Source organism: Mytilus trossulus, chromosome 11 (genome assembly GCF_036588685.1).
Source record: "Mytilus trossulus isolate FHL-02 chromosome 11, PNRI_Mtr1.1.1.hap1, whole genome shotgun sequence".
Lineage (NCBI taxonomy): Eukaryota > Metazoa > Mollusca > Bivalvia > Mytilida > Mytilidae > Mytilus > Mytilus trossulus.
Window position 1 is genome coordinate 42480428 of NC_086383.1, and position 20223 is coordinate 42500650.

Sequence of the window (20223 nt, forward strand, 5' to 3'; positions counted from 1 at the left end):
TCAAAAGTCGAATAACAGAGCTTTTGTTTATTTTTTTCAAATATTTTGAACAATTGGATATTTGTCCATGCTTACTTTTCTTCTTTTTTTTTTAAGAAATGGATACTTGAGACTTATTGTATTTGCTAATTTTAAAAAGATGACGTTTTGATGACGTCGCATTGCGACGTTTCAGTACATTTTGCTTTTTCAGTAAAACACTTCATCTGTTGATAAACACTGTAAACGTTTTGTGTATATCTAAATATATTTACCTATATTGAAAGACGTGCATACTATCGGATCATAAAAACAAATCTTGTTTAGTCTCTAGGAAATTTTGTAAGATTTTCACTGCTATTTTTGCTAAATAGGGGCAATTTGGGTACTCGTTGCAATTTGGGTACTGTTACGTTATACTGAATTTGATAGTAAAGGCAAATGCCACGTACGTGTTTGGCAGATATGCACCGAATATCAATTATTAAGATTTAGGTAAACTGACACTCTTGGAATAAAACACAGAACTTCCCAACTCGGGATGAAACCACTACCACGAGGCGGTTGTTTTTCTTTGTGAAGATTTGTCCGAAGAGACAAGTGAACTAAAACTGTTGTGTGATCCGATAACTTCTTTTTGTTCTTAAATTTTTTACTCAAAATCAAGTACACCATTTTCATACTTGTAACATCACATTTTTGTTGTCTTATGATAATAATCATAACACATATTTGGAAAACAAACTTTATGAGGATATCTTTACAAGTTTTAAAATTAGTAGGCAAGAAATTAGTACATTTTTTTATAATTTCAAAACGTTTATAGTTTCGGGGCATACTGGTATGAAATACATTTGTATCAATCATTATCTCCCTCATTCTTGAAATGGTCATAAAAGTCCTCATTGTCTAAAGCACTCTTAAGATTAGAGTGATCGTAAGTAGGGTCATCAGTAACTGCTGTCGGTAGGTGGTCGTATACTTTTGTGATCTGGTCTTCTTTCTTCTGTACGTTATTTAGATGATCATAGTCCTTATTGATATCGTACGGATCTAATTCTTCTTCAGTGTTAGTTGCAATTGGTTCTGCCAGACAGTAGTTGCTTAAATTTGCACCGTCAGAAGAATTTCCGGTTTCATTTATGAGTTTTGGCATATCATATTCGGTATGACCAACTTTTCTTTGATGCTCAATGGAGTTCACATTTGTCAAAATAGAACTGTTTGCGCTGTGATTCACAATTTTCGGATTCGGAGTCTGATCATAGGTAATGTTATTAACTGCACGAGAACAATTCAACTTCCCACTTCGTGGACCAAAGTTTTCATTGTCGATTTCATGGTATATTGGAGCCTTCGATATTTCGTGGTTACTAGGCAACCCAACTGTATCTTGCAGACGACTGTTATTTTGTGATTCGTGAGAGGTTGGTTTCTTTCTAGACAACATAAAAAAATATATTGACCAATCAGCTATATATGTTTTAAGAAACAACAAGAAAAATATTAAAAACATTTCCAAGTCTTGTAATTGCAATTTTTGCAGTTAAAATCCTTGTATATTCTTTGGAAGTTCATTTTTAAAATTACTGGTTCTACAATCCAATTTGAGTTGAAGACTGGTTATAGGCAACATACTATTGATATTATAAAGTTTGATAGAACGAACTACTATGATTAACGAGGCGTAAAAACACCTAATCGTAGACCGTTCGTTGAGCCCAATTTTCATGATGCAGTTCTACTGCCGATAAGGAACATAACTTGCTTCATATTATTATTTTTAGAATAACATTCATGATTTAGTTACTGAGTTTTGGAATTTGCTACATCAGTAGTTTACATACTCTGATTCTTTTTCAATACTTTATGAAAATGTTCTTTTACTGGATCGATGTATATTTGAAATAAATGCACGTTCCAAATTTTATTTAGGTAAAAAAAAAAATTAATATCTTTTTCGTTTAAGTGTTGCTACCTCATTGGTGTATTCCTACATTTTTTTAAACGTGTGGTAGCACACCGTGTTTAGATATAAATTACGTCTATTACACAGATGACAAACACATTATAGTACCTTCGCCGATATATGAAAACCAGAACTGAAATCACGGCAATAACAACTACAATTGATGTTACAGTTCCAGCTGCTATGCCTGCAAAATATATTATACATAAATATTGTAACGTATATTGTTGATATAAAACCTGACATTATAATTTGCGGTGCTAATTCATCTTAGAAAGAGACTTTTGAAAAAGCGCTTTCTTACTAATTAAATGACGCAATTAAATTTATCTTTATTAGATATTTAGTTTGTAAACAAGACTTATTGATAAAGGTTATTAATCAATCAATAGGTATGTAACAACGTATTAGATTTTAGCGAGATAAATTTATGAATTACTGAAAAATCATTTCACCAGGGTTTTCGATTTCACAAACTGGTCAAAACATTTACTAAATTTTATCACCGGTATAAGGAAATAATTCGTAAATATAACTCAACATGCAGACATCTTATACGTTCAGGTATTTCACATCCAATTTTTCATGGAAATATTCTTTATAAAGCACAAAAATGTCAGTATTCTCCTCAGAAACTAACAAAACCTTTAAATAGACGTATTAAAAGGGGATATAGTTACGATACTGTTGTCAGGTCATCAAAGATTGCATATTTTGGCTTTAATATTGATTCACTGATAGGGTCTTTGCATCGGAACAAAACACATTTATTTATAAAAAAAGAGTTGTTGGCATGACACGGGTTATGTTCTTCTCATATTTTTTATGATAGTATGATACTTAACCCCTAACGGGAGGGATTGTACCTGATTTTTATATGATGAAGACATAATCTTTCAATCAGTTTAATTGAGGTCTGGAGCTGGCATGTCAGTTAACTGCTAGTAGTCTGTTGTTATTTATGTATTATTGTCATTTTATTTATTTTCTTTTGTTACATCTTTTGACATCGGACTCGGACTTCTCTTAAACTGAATTTTTCTACATTGGCTAGAGGTATAGGGGGAGGGTTGAGATCTCATAAACATGTTAAACCCCGCTCCAATTTTGCGCCTGTCCCAAGTCAGGAGCCTCTGGCCTTTGTTAGTCTTGTATGATTTTAAATTTTAGTTTCTTGTGTATAATTCGGAGTTTAGTATGACGTCCATTATCACTGTACTATTATGCATATTTTTAGGGGCCAGCTGAAGGACACCTACGGGTGCGGGAATTCTCGCTACATTGAAGACCCATTGGTTGCCTTTGGCTGTTGTCTGCTCTATGGTCGAATGGTTGTCGCTTTGACATATTCATCATTTCCTTTCTCAATTTTATTATTTTATTTATATTGATCTCTATATATTTATACTATATAACTATCACAAAATGACTCTTTACGTTATACATCTAAACATAGAAATGCTAATGTAACGGAGAAAAACCATTAATAGTTGAGAATTTTTACGAAATTATTGGCCTCACTGGTATTAAAAAAATATCAAACTTACTTCCCGAATCGTCAGACTGAACACTTTTCTGTGGGTTCATCGAACGGTCTGGAATCGAAATTATATCCCCTTTATCCTCATCTGTCCCTGTAATACATTTTAAGATATATATTGATTTGGTACTATTGTATTTCAACACTACACTAATAATTATAAACATAAAACAAAGAATTGTAGTTTTTATACTAAAATAATAATAGTTTAGGTTCGACAAAATTCCTAATATGTCATTTCATCTCTGCCTTATTAACTCCTAAGATTTCTGTCGGCGTTTCAATATGTTGCAAAACAGAAAAAGGACTTGTCTGCAATTGAGTTTGTGGACGTGATAAGCAAATGTCGTTGCGGCCGTAAACCTTTAAAAAAAGAAGATGTGGTATGATTGCCAATGAGACAACTATCCACAAAATACCAAAATGACACAAACATGAACAGCTAAAGGTCACCGTACGGCCTTCAACAATGACCTAAGCCCATACCGCATAGTCAGCTATAAAAGACCCCGATAAGACAATGTAAAACAATTCAAACGAGAAAATTAACGGCCTTATTCATGTAAAAAAAATGAATGAAAAACAAATATGTAACACATAAACAAACGACAACCACTGAATTACAGGCTCCTGTCAATGTTTGCAATTGGCGTTGCATAATCACATTTTGGTGACACTACGTTATTACTAAAAACTGATCTGGACATGAATGGTCATTAACACACACCGTTTGCCTGTACCATTGATGTTAGGACAGTAAAACGAGTTTCTGACGTACGATTGGGTGAAAACAGCACGTTCACGTATTACTGCCTGTATTATTCTTATGGTCTTATTCATATTTGCATAGCTCAGTTTCGGCAATATTGAGGTGCAACATATTTTCCATGGTTCAAGTGTGGGCATGGATTGACAGAATTGTTTAACTGCATACTGTTACACTAATGTTCAAGGATGGGCGAAAAATAAGGTAGTATTGGCGCAAACAAATTTGTTAAATCTGCTACTTTCTGTATGTGCCTGTCCAAAATAAAGAGCCTGTAATTTAGTTGTTGCTTTTTGGGTTTGGTATATCATATTTGTTTCACTGTATTGTTTATAAAAGAGGGACGAAAGATACCAAAGAGACATTCAAACTCATATACATGTAACTCAGGCCGTTAGTTTTCTCGTTTACAATGTCTTACATTTGTCAATTCCGTGTCTGTTATAGCTGACTATGCATGCAGTTTAAGGTTGGGTCAATTTTCCAAATTCAGTGTCGTTTGGTGGCATCTTATCTTATTGGCAATCATACCACGTATTCTTATTTTTTTATCAGTGTTTATTATATGTACAGTTATCTGTCACGAATCACGGTAATTGCTTATTAAGAAATCGCGTGTTGAAAATATACCATTGGGTCAAAAGCTATTGCATGGTCTTTCAAATTCTTATTCATAAATATTTTGAGAGGGTTTTCATGTTTATATCCATGATATACATTTAGTAATCTTTGACGAATACCAAGAATGGTTCAATGGAATTTTAAATAAAAAAAGTGCTAGTGCTTTTTATCCTGTTCTAACTTTGAACTTCAACGGAATATCTATAATTTGCCCTATCGTCGTGTATCTGTTTTATCATGTTGTTGTTTGTTTTTCATTTACCTTACGGACCGGTGTTTTGATTACAAAGATATACCCTTTATAAATAGAATAATTGTTTTCCTTACTGGTAAGGAATATCGTCTCATCCAACGTTTCCTCAGTTCGTTACAATTAAACATACGTACATTTTAAAAAAGGTTAGGACTATATTATACCAATATGCTGACAACACTATAAAATAAATGTTCATGTATGATGAGAAATAGAAAACCCTAAGTTTGTTGAAAGACACCAACAACATTTGAGTTAAACCTATGTAATATCAGTGTTACAGTTGAAAGACAAGTAATATTATTAGCCATATTCTCTTTCTTTTGTCCTTAATTTTCATTTTCTACGGATGCAAATTAACACCGATTTTAATGATATGAGCAAGACGAAGACTGTAACAAAACAAAAGTCAGAAATGTCCGATTCGGACTTTTGGTCCTCAATGCTCTTCAACTTTGTTTGGCTTTATAACTATTTCGATTTGAGCGTTATTGATGAGTCGTTTGTAGACGAAACGCGAGTCTGGGGTATTACATTATATTCCTGGTACCTTTGATAACTATCCAAGCCACATGGTTAATGCCACTGCTGGTGGACATTTTGCCCCCGAGGGCATCACCAGCCCAGGAGTCTCACTGTGATGTTGACATGGATAGCAATCATGTTGTCATTTTATATGAATTTCCTGTTACAAAACTTTGAATTTTTCGAAAAACTGACAACTATTTTATCATAGACATAGATTAGCTTAGCCATATTTGGCACAACTTTTTGAAGTTTGTTGTCCTCAATGCTCTCTTACTTTGTACTTGTTCGGCTTTATAACTATTTTGATCTGGGCGTCACTGATGAGTCTTATGTAGACGAAAACGCGCGTCTTGCGTATTAAACAATAATCCTGGTTTCTTTGAAAACTAATTAGTTTAAACAAATTTGTTTATAGTGGATTAGGAAACAAGTTTTACAAATTATGAAAAAAAAAGAAAACAAAAATCCCTTTCCACTTTGCGGATGCAAGTGCTGCCTTGTAGCGACACTATCCCGATCTTTTGCGATATCTATAAGAGTGTCTTTAACGTGCAAGAGATGTGGCTCTCTCAAAACACCGGTCAGCCATGTATCGTCCCCTTCCGATAAGCTATAGTCGTTTCCTCATGACCATACTCTCTAATTGTGTTAAGGGAGAACAAATGTATGTTTAAACAACAGAATTATCCACGGCCGTATGTTTGTTATCTGTTTGTATCTTTTAGTAAAAATTTTACCTACCGAATCTACAAAAAAATCGCTTTAACTTTCTATTGTCATGACATTTTTCTTCATCTTTCGTTTCTCTCTCTTTTGTCAAAAGAAAACATTTTTCTGGTTGAAGGTTTTCTGTAATGTCTGAAACACAACAGTTTAATAAACTAATAACTACACAAGGATACTTAAAATAGTCAGTTAAAATGTACACTGACCACATCAACTGAGTGAGAAGTAAAATTAAAAAAAAATTAACTTCGAGAAAAATGTATTTGGAAAGTTCATAATCACATGGCACAACGAAATGACAAAACATATCAAATGAATGGACAACAACTGTCACATTGAGATGTTTGCACCTTTTCTTCAATTCACGTCAAAAATACATGTATATTTAAAAGGCTGTACTGATTAATTAGTTTTAATGCGTACTGTGAATTGAGATGTGAAATAAATTCGATAATTTCATTCCACTGACGTCTAGCTTAGAACAATGAATTTTGAAAAGATATTGTCGATAAAAATTGATTATGATGAATAATTAGAAAAAGAAAGAGTTCTTCGTGTTTTCTATTCTATTTCTATTGGAACCCACATTTAAAGGAACGACGAGCATAATTGATAGCAGTTCTAGCATTATAATTTCAAAAAATATACATCAGTTGTACTGACAATGTTGAGACCGACAACAACGCTCCTTTGTGAATGATTTGTTGTTCGTCTTAATATGCTTTTTTTTCAATTTTTTCTCTGAAGTTATTTCAAAGTATAAATTAGTTAGCAGACTGAGAATTCATATGATACTATAAGGTCGATTATTCGTCGCCTACATTAGTCACAGTGAAATTTGAAAGAAATATACATTTGGTACATCAAATTTTATTGTATCATCTTTTAAGGATTAGGGATACATGTACACGTAGGAACAATACGAGCTACGCCATGAACGACACGAACCCCTTAAGGAAGCTCGGGACTATCCGACTGCGCATAATTTCACGCATATATTACACATTCAAGTGTTTGTCGTTAATTTGATATATTTTTTTTTAAATATTTTGATTGATTAGAAATTTTCAATCATTGTACTTATATGTATGTGACTTATAGAATATTTTCGGTATTATCCGTATTTGTATAGGGGTCAAAATGACATTTCATCATTTTCCCGTCAAAATGTTTGTTCTTATCGGTGACCTATGTTTTTTATTTGCTCATTCTTTAATTGAAGCTATATTTCAGCTTTTTATCATGTTTATATTACAGTTTTGGACCAAGTTGCATATAACTTTTTTTTTGATATTTCGATAAAAATATGTCAACACTTGTATTTTCCCTATCATTTCATTGAAAAATGGTCCCTTTTACATACTTGTTTAAAAGTAAGATTTTGAGCTTAAATGGTCCGTGACCCCCATTTTGATCGACAAATTTGATTCACTTTCTGTGAAAGATAAAATAACAAAAAAATACGGCACTTCTGATAGAAGCTTCGAATAGGCCCGGGCCACCTTTTTCTGACTGATAAGTCTCGTTCAGTCTCGTTGAAATCTCGTTCTTGAAATATTTCCAAAACATTTGATAGAAATGGAAAATATCAATTAATTTTTAAAATATTATAATCAAACATAAATCTGTGAAAATTTGTTTATTTTCAATGAATGTTTTTTTAGTAATCCAGTTTTCAAATTTACGACCAATTAAGTCATTTTTTTTAAGCCAAAATTTTGAGAAAATGGGTGGGGGATACAAAAAATGATTTATACGAATCTTGTAAATCCAATATCATTTTGGTTTTTTTAAATTTCTTAGATATGTATTTTGTCAATCATTTAAAACTGAGAAAAAATACAATATTGACAGCATGGTAAATTTTACACAAAAAAGCGTCAAAATATGTAAAACTTTCTTATATTAACGCCTACAGTGAAGATCACTTCTAACCTTTCATTAGAACTGTCAGAATATCTGTCATAGAACTGTCAGCAGAACTGACTAAATCAGTCAGCACTGTAGAACAGTTCTAAATGACGTCACACTGCAGTAAGGGCACTTTAGAATTTGGAAGAAATAAATCATTTCCAATAACTTTGCTTTATAATAACAGCTTTTCTATATTTTTTACTGATCAAACGTTACATGTACAAATATCGAAGTGAATAGAAGGTTATCCAACTCATCGGAGAAATATTTTATAAGATTGCACAGGAAACATCATTGTTCCTCGTATTTAACAGTCTCTTCATAAATTAAAATCTGCATTTAATTCATGGAATTTTAATCGTTATTTACCTTGTTTGCCTTGGATTTACATTCATTTAAGATTCGGTTTTGACAAATGTTCAAATGAAAATTGTATAGTGAATGAATTATGGGATATTAAAGAAAAAAGTATTGTACATGTTGTATTATAACGTAAAAAAAACTATATACATTTGCACCATCTCGCCAATTTAGCCAGATTTATCCATAACGATTATAAATGATATCTGGGAGTCAGGAACTCAGGAAAATATACTCATCTGAAGGTGAATGAAACATTTGCCCCTGTACGTTCAGCTACACACAAAATCATGCATTTTTCTTTGCCTTCTTCATTGTTCTTCAAATTATATTAACAGTATACTATTCAAAGAAGAGAACTTCTCATACATGTATTTTTTATTTTAAAATAAAGTATACGAATCAGTCATGTGAGTGTTGGATGATGCCGTAAAATAGTTTTGTAAAAAAAAAATTAATTTCAAACCTAGTAGTCTCAGCACAAACTAACGGACTAAAAAAGTCACTTTAGTGACAATTCATTATTATGGATGCAGAGAGGAAATAACAGCACGCTAAATTTTTAGATATTGTATAAATACACGTTATCGCTATTTGTCTATTTGTATAAATCAAAATATCTGACGCCATAAAATAAAAGTGATTGTTGTATACTTCAAAAGTTCAAGAGGCTGGGTCAGCCAGGATTAGCAAAAGTGTATTGTGTTCCAAAGTTGGTGTCATTTTTATCATATGATCCGTCCTGACATAGAAATATTATTGGTTTACAATGACTGAGGCCATATATATTTACATGATAAGTGTACATAAATTCATTTTTGGTTAATGTGGTCAAATAATTTTGTTAAAACGACCCAGTCTGATACATGTATATCGAAACTACTGAAATTTTTTTACAATTCAATATTTTGAATAAAAAGAGGACTTGCAGAAAATTGATGGTACTCTAAATTGATCATGTTGATGTGGAATTTTTTTGTAGCCAATGTGTTACAGTGAAACCTGTCCAAACCGAACACCCACGGGACTTTGCGTTTTGTTCGGTTTTCACAGGTGTTCGGATTATAGAGGTAAACGGAAGTCGACACCAAAATAATTTTGGCATTTACTGACAAAGGATAAAAGGTGACACAACAGACGACAGTTTATTTTTGTGTTGATTTAGATGTAAATTTAAAAATAAAAGAAGATGAAGATAGACGTTTTGATACATTTTTGTTTATAAATCAAACACCACTCCGTCAATCACGCTCATCGGGGAGCCAATTTGCGTTTTATAACTATTTTCTCATCCGTAAATTTACTGACCAATTCAGACTCACAGTTACTGTCAAATGACGATTCCTTAGCTGAATCGCGTACGTCATTGTTCACACGAGTTCTCGGACTAAACTGATCACCCGCTGATTGATACTTCGAGACACAAAAACAGTGATTCAACAGCAGGGATCCAGTTTATACTCGGACTTTATCATTGCTAAATAGCTAACGGAAGTCTTTGGGAGCATTCAAATCAAATATATAGGGCATCTAAAGGGAATCCAGCAATCGAAATCCATTTACCTTGCTGTGTTGTACGATTTCTTAATCCAGTGAAGGGCTTTAAAACTATTATTTAATTAAACAGTTTAGTTACAGAATGGCAGTTACGATTTTGTGGCCGTAATTATTTGAGTAAGGTGCATTTAATTGATCTGAGGGAAAGTTCCTTTCTTGTCATTATCGGCGGTGGGGGTACAGCTGGTCAATTTTTTATCGTTTCTTTACAAAACAATCATTTTATATATTGACACAGACATGCTTATTAGTTTGTAATAACAACTCACATGTAAGTTCATTAAACCTCAAATACCCTCGTAGTCCATCAGCTGGTAGGGCAAAATTTCAATTCTGTGTTACACCCCAGGGTACCGCAATATTTTTGTATAAATTTAAAGAGTAATATATGAAGAATATTTTAAGAGGTGTTAGCCTTTTAAAAAGGTGTCCAAAAGGGGTAAAAAGTGGACTTATTTAAGGGTATATCAAACATTTTGTTTTGCACATATTTACAGAATAATGTTAAAATAACCAATAATTCAGTACTATTCTTTTTATTAAATGGAACAAATCATATCTGATTAAAACGCAGACTAATTTTCAATTATTTTTTTAAATGGTAGAGGACCAAGAAAAAAGGGGGAGGGTAATTTCCAAAATTCATAATTTTGAATGAAAAATAGCAAAAGTACTAATTTTCCTGATAAAATGGTATATTTTTTATATTGAAATAGAGAGCATAATGTAAATACAATGTAAAGGCTTTTGAAAAAGCCATTTAAAGGTAAGAAACAAAAACATAGAATCAACGACAGACACAAACATAGGCAACCAGATATGCACGATTCTGTCACAAATTTATACATCACTTTCATGAAATAACTTACATATTAAAACACACAAAACTGTCAGGGTTTCTAGATCTCTATCTTTTTAAAAAATTTTAACAGCCGAATCACTACATTTTAAGGTCACGCAGAATCCATAGAATCATCATCAGTTTGGTCACCTGTATCTACCGAATTATCATTATCATCATTTCCATCATATTCGTCGTCATCGTTAGCAATATCAACGTTTTGATAATCCTTCTATCTACAAGCTTTCTAGCATTTACATACAGGTATCTGTTCAGGATAAACCTTGTTGAACACATGAACATCTGATGTTGGCACAACCAGCTTTAAATGAACAGCACTTCAGAATTATTAAAGCATCTAACGCTGGTGGTTGGTCTAGCCAATTGATACTGATCAGATCGTTCTAAACAATCCAACTATAATTGTTGAGCAACAGACCAGTGTTGTGTTTAAGAACAGATTTCCAAATCTTCGTCTGAAAGTTGAATGGTTTAATGTGCTTTAACATTGCATCTTTTGTTGGGGGCAGTAGATGACAATAAATCTTTTTTTGGTTGCATTTCTAAACGTTCTGATCTTTATTCATCGATATTTTTAATTTCGTAGCAATATAAAGAACACGAAAACCTCTCGAGTGTTTTATCAACTCTTCGTCAACCTCTTCAAAGGTTTCAGCACGATGGAATAGACCTTCCGAAAACACATAACGTGTCAAAAAGCCGAATACTTTGCTTTTTTTCCTTTACCAGACAAAACACTTACTGAATCACAACCTGTACTGCCGTGAAATCCTGGCAGTTTTCTACAAACATTCTCACCAATCTAACAATGTTAGAATTGATATGCAACTGTGAAAAAAGTAAGCCAATACTTCCATAACAATGTCAGAAGGTTTATAACAATGGAGTCGTAACTTTTGTCAGCTGCATATTTTTGTATTAATAAACATTTTGTAATCGGCTTCTTCCTGTTTGATTATAAGATAAAACCATTCTACGCTATTTCATTTCCAACATTTATTTTGTGGCACATACTTCCTTGTGATACAAATAAATCAATACATTCAAGTGTAAATCTATAGGATTATTTACTCTTTTCCAAACCAAAGAATTCAACAAGAGCAACTTTGTATTCCCCAACTAACAAACAGTTCTTCCATTCACAAGAACACGATTGTGATGATCTAGAACTTATCGTAATGATTTGCCCTCCCAAGGACCTGCTGTTTTATTTTTTTTTATGGATATTGTGGGATACTAATCAGTGACAAAATCAATGCGGGACATCTTTTCGAAACTAAAAGGATGGTTTTTAAAATCACAATTGCCAAATAAAAAAAGTGAGTGGTATTCTAGTAATGGGTTGAATAACTGCCATGTCATCAAATATCCACATGCTTTCCTAAGGAATGACCATTTTGTAAAAGACCATCAAGGACAGATTTTAATTTTCATTACATGTGTACCATCAAAGTTTGCAAGATACATTGGAAGAGGACCTAATTCAAACTGGAGAGACTTTTGTGCAACCAACTATCTTGTCTAGGCTATGACAAGCAGGCGACATTTTTTTTCCTCTGCTCTCAATGTTTTGTTGTTCTTATCAGCCATTAACTGCTTGTCTTTTATTTCCTTTTTTGAAAATGTAAGCAATGATAATCTTTTAATTATTTTGAAGATATCAGTTGACTTTTGTATAAGCCGTTCATTAATGAAAATTTTTGAAGCAAACTTTCCCTTTTCATACGCGTTTAGAAGGTTGCACATTAATTCCGAAGAAGCAACAGAACCCAAGAACAAGCCATATAAATGCTCAGATGTTTCAAATGGATTTGGCCAGCTTTGCAGTGTCTGAAACAATTTCATAACACCATTTTTGTCTCGCTTCATTCGAGTTTTTTAAAGTTCTTTTTGTGCGGATGTTTCAGGGTAACCCATTCCTACCAGATCTCGAATTTTAAGGACATTGAAGCTCTTTCCACTGCTGATGGACGTTTCGTCCCCGAGGGTATCACCAGCCACGTAGTCAACAGTATGTGTTGACATGAATATCAATAATGTGGTCATTTGTATAAATTTCCTGTTTATAAAACTTTAATTTGTTCGAAAAACAAAGGATGTTCTTATTCCAGACATAGACTACCTTAGCCGTATTTGGTACAGCTTTTTGGAATTTTGGATTCTCAATGCTCTTCAACTTTGTACTTGTTTGGCTTTACAAGTATTTTGATATGAGCGTCACTGATGAGTTTTATGTAGACGAAACGCGCGTCTGGCATACTAAATTATAATTTTGATACCTTTGATAACAATTTAATGTACATTTAACAACCAACGCTTAACAATATCTTTATTTAAACTGAAAACAACACAGCCATTTTTGTTTGCATCTCTTAGAAACCTAAGAACGTAAAAAGTATGGCCAATTCTAATAACTGACTATTTGACGTTCATTCAAAGCGATGTTTGTCGATTGAATGACTTAACAATCTTAAGTCAATCACTACATAGCTAAAACACCAAATGTAATCAAGCACACTTTTATTGAGTTCGATAGAGTGCACCTTTTCTGAACGCAAAAAAAATCCCACCTTAATTTGTACTTTTTCAGTAATATTTTGTTACACATTCACTTTATAAAATAATTTGTCTCACTAAAACATCATAAATCGACATTTAAATGTGTGTTTTCAGTTGCAAATTGATAATGCTTATGTGTGAATGCATTGTACATGTTGTATACTGAATCAATGACGGTGATTTGATGATTTCCGTAATTTAACGAGTATTTGCACGTACATATATTTTATCAAATATTTCATATTTTAGACGATTTATAAATACTGCAAATGATTGAAACATTGTATAATGATTAATTCTAAAGTTTAATTAACTAAAACGGGTAAATGTATAACGAATTTCTTTATGAAAGGAAAAAATATGCGTTAATTTTAACCCAAAAAATCGGATTGTTTGTAATGTAAAAAAAACTTTTTTTTAAAACAAAAAATCTTCAGAGTAACATTTGATATGATAGTTTTGTATCTGTTTTAGTTGTTTACACCTATACTTTATTTTTTTTTAGTCGCTTTATCTCAAAAAATTTAATTAAAAATTACTAAGCCGTGATTGCTAAATGAGGGGACCATTGAAAGGGACGTTTTTAAACCACTTTTGGACACTTTTTTTAAAGTCTAACACCTTGTATTTTATCAATAAGATAATGAAGTTGAATTCTATCAAAAAAAATCGCGGTACCCTGGGGTGTAACACAAACTCCTTAACTAGAGCGCTTTTGAGAACTAGCTGATGGACTATCGGGGATACTCTGCCATCCTGTGTTTGTTTAATTAAATCATGCAAATCATTATAATATTTTATTGTTTTGATTGCTATCGATCGATATTGACAGGTAATTTTTAGATAAAAAATTACTAACGAGCCTTCAAAAGGCGTTCGGTATTCGGTGTTGACAGGGCTCGGTTATTTCAGGTTAGATTAACGTTAAATGATAGGGAAATTTTGTGGGACTTTGAAAATTGTTCGGTTTAAACTGAAATTCGGTTTTATCAGGGTTCGGTTTACCCAGTTTTCACTGTACAATATTGCTGTCATTTAAGTTATACAATCCATCGTGATTTACTATGCGGCTATATATATATATTAAGATTTACATTATAAAGTGTAAATATGATCAGTTTTGGTTGATGCACATATGGTCATTTTTGGTTGTTGCTGTCAAATATGATCAGTTTTCAAGGTTTTGGTTGATGCGGACAAATAATTTTGTTATATCCAGGAGTCCGTCTGAGATATCAAACCTACTGAAATTAGTTTACGATTCAAAATTTTGATTAAAAAGAGGACATGCTGGCACTTTAAACTGATGCGAGCATAATTTTGTTTTCCATATACTGCTTTCATTTATATTAAACAATCCATCCTGCTATAAAAATATAAGCTTGTGCAATATAAAATTCTACTCGAAACAATATTCCCCAATATTCATGCTTTAAACCTATAATGTAGATCATTTGTATCATCATGATCATACACTCCATCCTTACATAAAAATATTACAGATTTACTATGCAACTATAAGAGTTACATAAAAAAGGGCAAATATGGTCAGTTTTTGTTGATGCTTGTAAAATATGGTCAGTTTTGATTGATGCAGACAAATAATTTTGTTACATGATATAACAAAGAAGATGTGGTATGATTGCCAATGAGACAACTATCCACATAAGACCAAAATGACACAAACATCAACAACTATAGGTCACCGTACGGCCTTCAACAATGAGCAAAGCCAATACCGCATAGTAGTCAGCTATAAAAGGCCCTGATAAGACAATGTAAAACAATTTGAACGAGAAAACTAACGGCCTTATTTATGTAAAAAAAATAACGAAAAAAATAAAATAAGTAACACATACATTTGTAAACAAACGACAACCACTGAATTACAGGCTCCTGACTTAGGACAGGCACATACATAAATAATGTGGCCCGGTTAAACATGATAGCGGGAGTCAGTCTGAGGTATGAAAACTACTGATATTTGTTTCTGATGCCATATTTTGAATAAAAATATGAAAGGCTGGCACCCTCAATTGATGCGAAAAAAAATTTGTGGTCATTGATTTGCCAATGTTAAAGTTATTTATATACTACAGTCCCTCTCGACCTAAATTATAAGTGAATTGCTGTGCAGCTACATGTATATAGATTTACATAATATAACGCAAAAATAGTAAGTTTTGGTTGATGCAGTTACACGACTCAGTCTGAAGTATAAAAACTACTGATATTTGTTTATGATTCAATATTTTGAATAAGACGAGGATATGCTCATTGAGGATGAAGGGGAGGGTCCAGGGGCTGGAACCCCTACGTTTTTTAACATCTGACAATGCACTTGAATGCGGATTTAATGGGAGCATATAGTTGGACCCCCCCCCCCCCCCCCCCCGCCTTTAAAAAATGGCTGGATCTACCCCTGCATGCTGGCACTTTAATTTGATGAGAACAATTGGTTTCTTTCAAAAATTGCTGTAACTTGTATATTACAGTCCCTCTAGATATAAGATTAAAACTGAAGTACTGTGCAGCTATATATAGATTTGCCGAAAGAAAAAGCAAATAATGGCAGTTTAGATTGTTGTTATGTGACAACGAGCCATCCTGACTCCCGGAATAACAAATGTAAAACAATTCAAATACTAATGCTTCCCCCCTAATACTAACACTCTAATTAATGTACAAAAAAATGAAAGAAATACAAATAATTTACGTAACACATCAACAAAAGAAAATAACTGAATTACATGCTCCTGACTGGGAACAGGCACATACATGCAGAATATGGGGTGGGGGGGTGGGGGGGGTGGGGGGGGGGGTGAATGGTGGGGGTGTACCAGGTTTAACATGTTGTCTTGCCGATTACAAATCTGAAAAAAAAACGGCAAAGAAGCAGAACTCTATATAATTTAAATCGCTTTTTTACTCAGGCCTTTATATTAAGGCAAGGAGTTCTTCAAACTTATAAATCAGCTCTAGCCGTATAATTTATCAATCAATTTTAGCCGTAGAATTAATAAATCTATTTTAGCCGTAGAGTTTATAAATCAATTCTGGCTGTAGAATTTATAAAAATCAATTCTAATCGTAGATTTAGAAATTAATTCTAACTGTAGAACTGTTCTAGAAGTAGAACTGACCAATAGTTCTAGCTAGAACTGTCTAAAACTGTTCTAGGTTAGAACTGTCAGGATCAGTTCTAGGTAGATATGTCCAAATCAGTTCTAGGTAGAACTGACCAAATTAATTCTAGCTAGAACAGTTCTAACCTAGAACTGACTAAAAGGTGTCAGGCTGACAGTTCTACGTACTGTTCTAGAACAGTTCTCCTGACAGATTTAATGAGAGGTTAGAAGTGATCTCCACTGTACCTATAGTTCTTGTAAGTAAAATGTATTCAGATTAGTCCTCTTTATTTTTATAGAAAGTATGAACAAAAGTTTAATTGTCGAAATGTGATTATTTTCTCGATAATATCCCAAAAATAGAAAAAAATCGATGAAAAATGGGAAAATCATCAAAAATGAGCATTTTCAAAGCACCGTTGCAAAAAAAAGAAGTGCACCAACATATGATTTTTCTTCAGCAATTTATTTGTTAAAGTCTTATAATGCTCTTCAACTTTGTATTTGTTTGGCTTTTTAACTATTTTGATCTGAGCGTCACTGATGAGTCTTATGTAGACGAAACGCGCGTCTGGCGTATAAAATTATAATCCTGGTACTTTTGATAACTATTATAAAACCAAAATTAGGTTAAGAAAAAAAGTTTAATACTAGAAATTGTTTGGCTCCTCGGAGGTTTACATCCTTAAAATAATCAACACAAAACTAAACACAAACTGATCAATAACTTGACTGGAGCAAACATTTAAAAAAATAACAACTTCACAAACAGTCGTGTACATCATTGTACATGTGTTTAGCTGATAAAGTCTGCAATAGGTCGAAACAATTTAAGACCAAAATTGTAAAATTGCGGTCGCTTAGGATTTTTTTTTTTTTTGCGTTTTGACGTTTTCCAATGGTTTTTACAAGAGACCCAAAAAATGAAAAATGCATTATTGTAAAGCCCATTGTGTCACGGTTCAAAAGGAGAACGAAATAAATCATCGTTTGAAGGTTCCATATTAAATCAATTGAATATGTCTCAATACAAATGTATCCTAAGACTAAATTATATTTAACCACTAATAACACATGATAGCGACACATACTGAATTCCAGGGAAGACAAAAAAGCAGCAGTATAGAATGTAAGTATTAGTTTAAACTCGTACAAGCTCGGGGTATATAAATGTTGAAAATATGGAACAAAGTCAATAAAGGTAAAATGCAGTTTGCCAGTTAAACCAATGCGATTTAAAATTGTATGATTATTATTTGTTGCACCACCGGCACGCTATACCATATTATATCTCTCTGATATTCCTTATTTGGCTTGTTTGTTCACAACTTAAGTCACGCAGTTTCCGCATTGCCTAATTAAAAAAGACAACTACTGATAACTAGTTAAAATGTATACAAAAATAAGGAAAACAAAATATTAATTGAGAACCTTAATATAACCTATGAATGATGAAATTTCTTACATGGTTTTCTAAGAAGAAAGGTTTCTGTATATCTTGTTCCACTTGTCCAATATATTGGAAAATCAGTTGTCTCACATAAACTGTCAGAATACCATTTTATAAACGAGCCTTGTCTTTCGCATTCCTCTGCTGCAGCATGGTATTTGTCTACATATGTATAATTCAGGTTTGCACCATTATCTGTAACATTATATGATACAACAGAATACAGATAAATAAGTGTCCACAGGTCAGCATATAATTCCCAACAATAAAGGCCCCGATTAGAGAATACTTTTTTAATCACATTTTCATTTGAAAATCAAACGTTTGCTTACTGTTTCAACAACGAATTATTTAAAGTCAGAAAACTACACAAACATAAAATACACACTCTATACGGAATCACCGTGAAGAACGTCACATTCGGGGTGTCGGCTATGTTTGACACGGGGTGGCAATTTCGAATCGAAGAAAAACTGTCAAAGTAAGTATCAACATTTCTTATCTATAGTTCTTAGTACCATATAAAGTACTGCACGGAGGGAACTGAACCACAACCTATTTCCTGCAAGCAAAGTCAGTCGTTTTCAGTGCTCTGTTTTCTCGAACACCTCTCCTTAGTTTTCCGTGTTGCAGATTTTGAGGCTTCATATGCAAATTTCTGGATAAAAAACTACTTAAGACGACTTCCCTCTGCATCATTTATATATAATTATAATAATATAACTAAATACCCGCATCATACTTTAAGTTAATTGGTAGTAAAACGAGTTTTTCATCAAGATATAAAGTGTCGCTCGGGATGTCAGATTTTGCATCTCAAGGGGTAGAGGCTTCCAATAAAAAACTAATAGATTTGCAGATAAATTATGTAAATCGTTTTTTTTTATACCTTTTAGTTCAAATACATCTGCTATATCATGATAACAAATAAAAAACTGAAAGTAGTTCATTTTGCCTGTTTTTGGTTATATAAGACATGTGCTTTTAATTTCATAAATAGTAAAACATTAGTCAAAATATTTTAATGTGAAGGTAGAAAATGATTCCTTTTCCTTTTCACTCTATATCATGGTCAGCAATGGTCAGATAAAAAGTCACTAATGTGTTTCAGTGCACCGAAAAATGGAGGAAAATCATAGAGCAGACCTCCATATAAGATTTTGCCGAAGCCACCAACAGACTGTCAAACTTTTTCATTGGCATTAAATTTCTGCATTAGGGTTCATCTAAAAAGCGCTTGTGTATGCTGCAAAAACCACTAACTCCGAAACGAAATCAATTACTCTCTTAAATGAAAAACTCACCGACATTTTTATCATCAAACGACAATACTGCTTACAAAAGACATGGATACGATGACTCTTTTCTCAACAATTTTAAAAAGCGATTCAATTTTTGTTTTTATATAATATGGCTGTTGATTTTCTATCTTTTATCCGAATGATAAAAGCAAATAAGTATCCTTTCGACAATATTTCTCTTCGACTTTTCAGTGGGGAGGGTAAGATTTATGTCAAAAAGAATAATATCGGAACTGTATCGGAAAACTAAGATGTTTTAGAAAACTGACTACAGACTTTTCGCGGTAATTTTTTTATATTTAATGTGTGGACCAATAATTATTGGATACATTACCGAAAACTTGTGTGAGTGCGGAATAGACGATCCCAAAGATGCAGAAATTAATTATGCAGTTCCAAATCAAATGATTCTATCAGACATCATCGCAATAGACTTTGATATCCCAAAGAATGACCTCATCGCCATGGACTTCGATATCCCAAAGAGCATGTGACCTCTGCTTTAAATATCTTGGTTCTAACGTTCACCAGACATTCTTTATCTTGTATTGAATATGTTAGGTAAAAAACAAAACTATGAAAACTAAAAGGATCAGACTTACACGATACATATGCAAATCTATTAATTTTTTATTGGAAGCCTCTACCCCTTGAGATGCAAAATCTGACACCCCGAGTTACACCTAATATTTTGATGAAAAACTCGTTTT

General features: G+C 32.8%; 1 protein-coding gene across 1 annotated transcript; it reads right to left on the minus strand.

Annotated features, from left to right (window-relative positions):
* Positions 1 to 710: 710 nt before the first annotated feature.
* Positions 711 to 18518, minus strand: LOC134690373 (uncharacterized). Its single transcript, XM_063550345.1, has 5 exons — positions 18228 to 18518; positions 6398 to 6514; positions 3496 to 3582; positions 2057 to 2135; positions 711 to 1418 (listed from the first exon to the last, which is right to left on the minus strand). Exons 3-5 carry the CDS (start codon positions 3533 to 3535, stop codon positions 839 to 841), a joined length of 699 nt encoding a protein of 232 aa, XP_063406415.1. The 5' UTR covers positions 3536 to 3582; positions 6398 to 6514; positions 18228 to 18518; the 3' UTR covers positions 711 to 838.
* Between the last annotated feature and the right edge of the window lie 1705 nt (positions 18519 to 20223).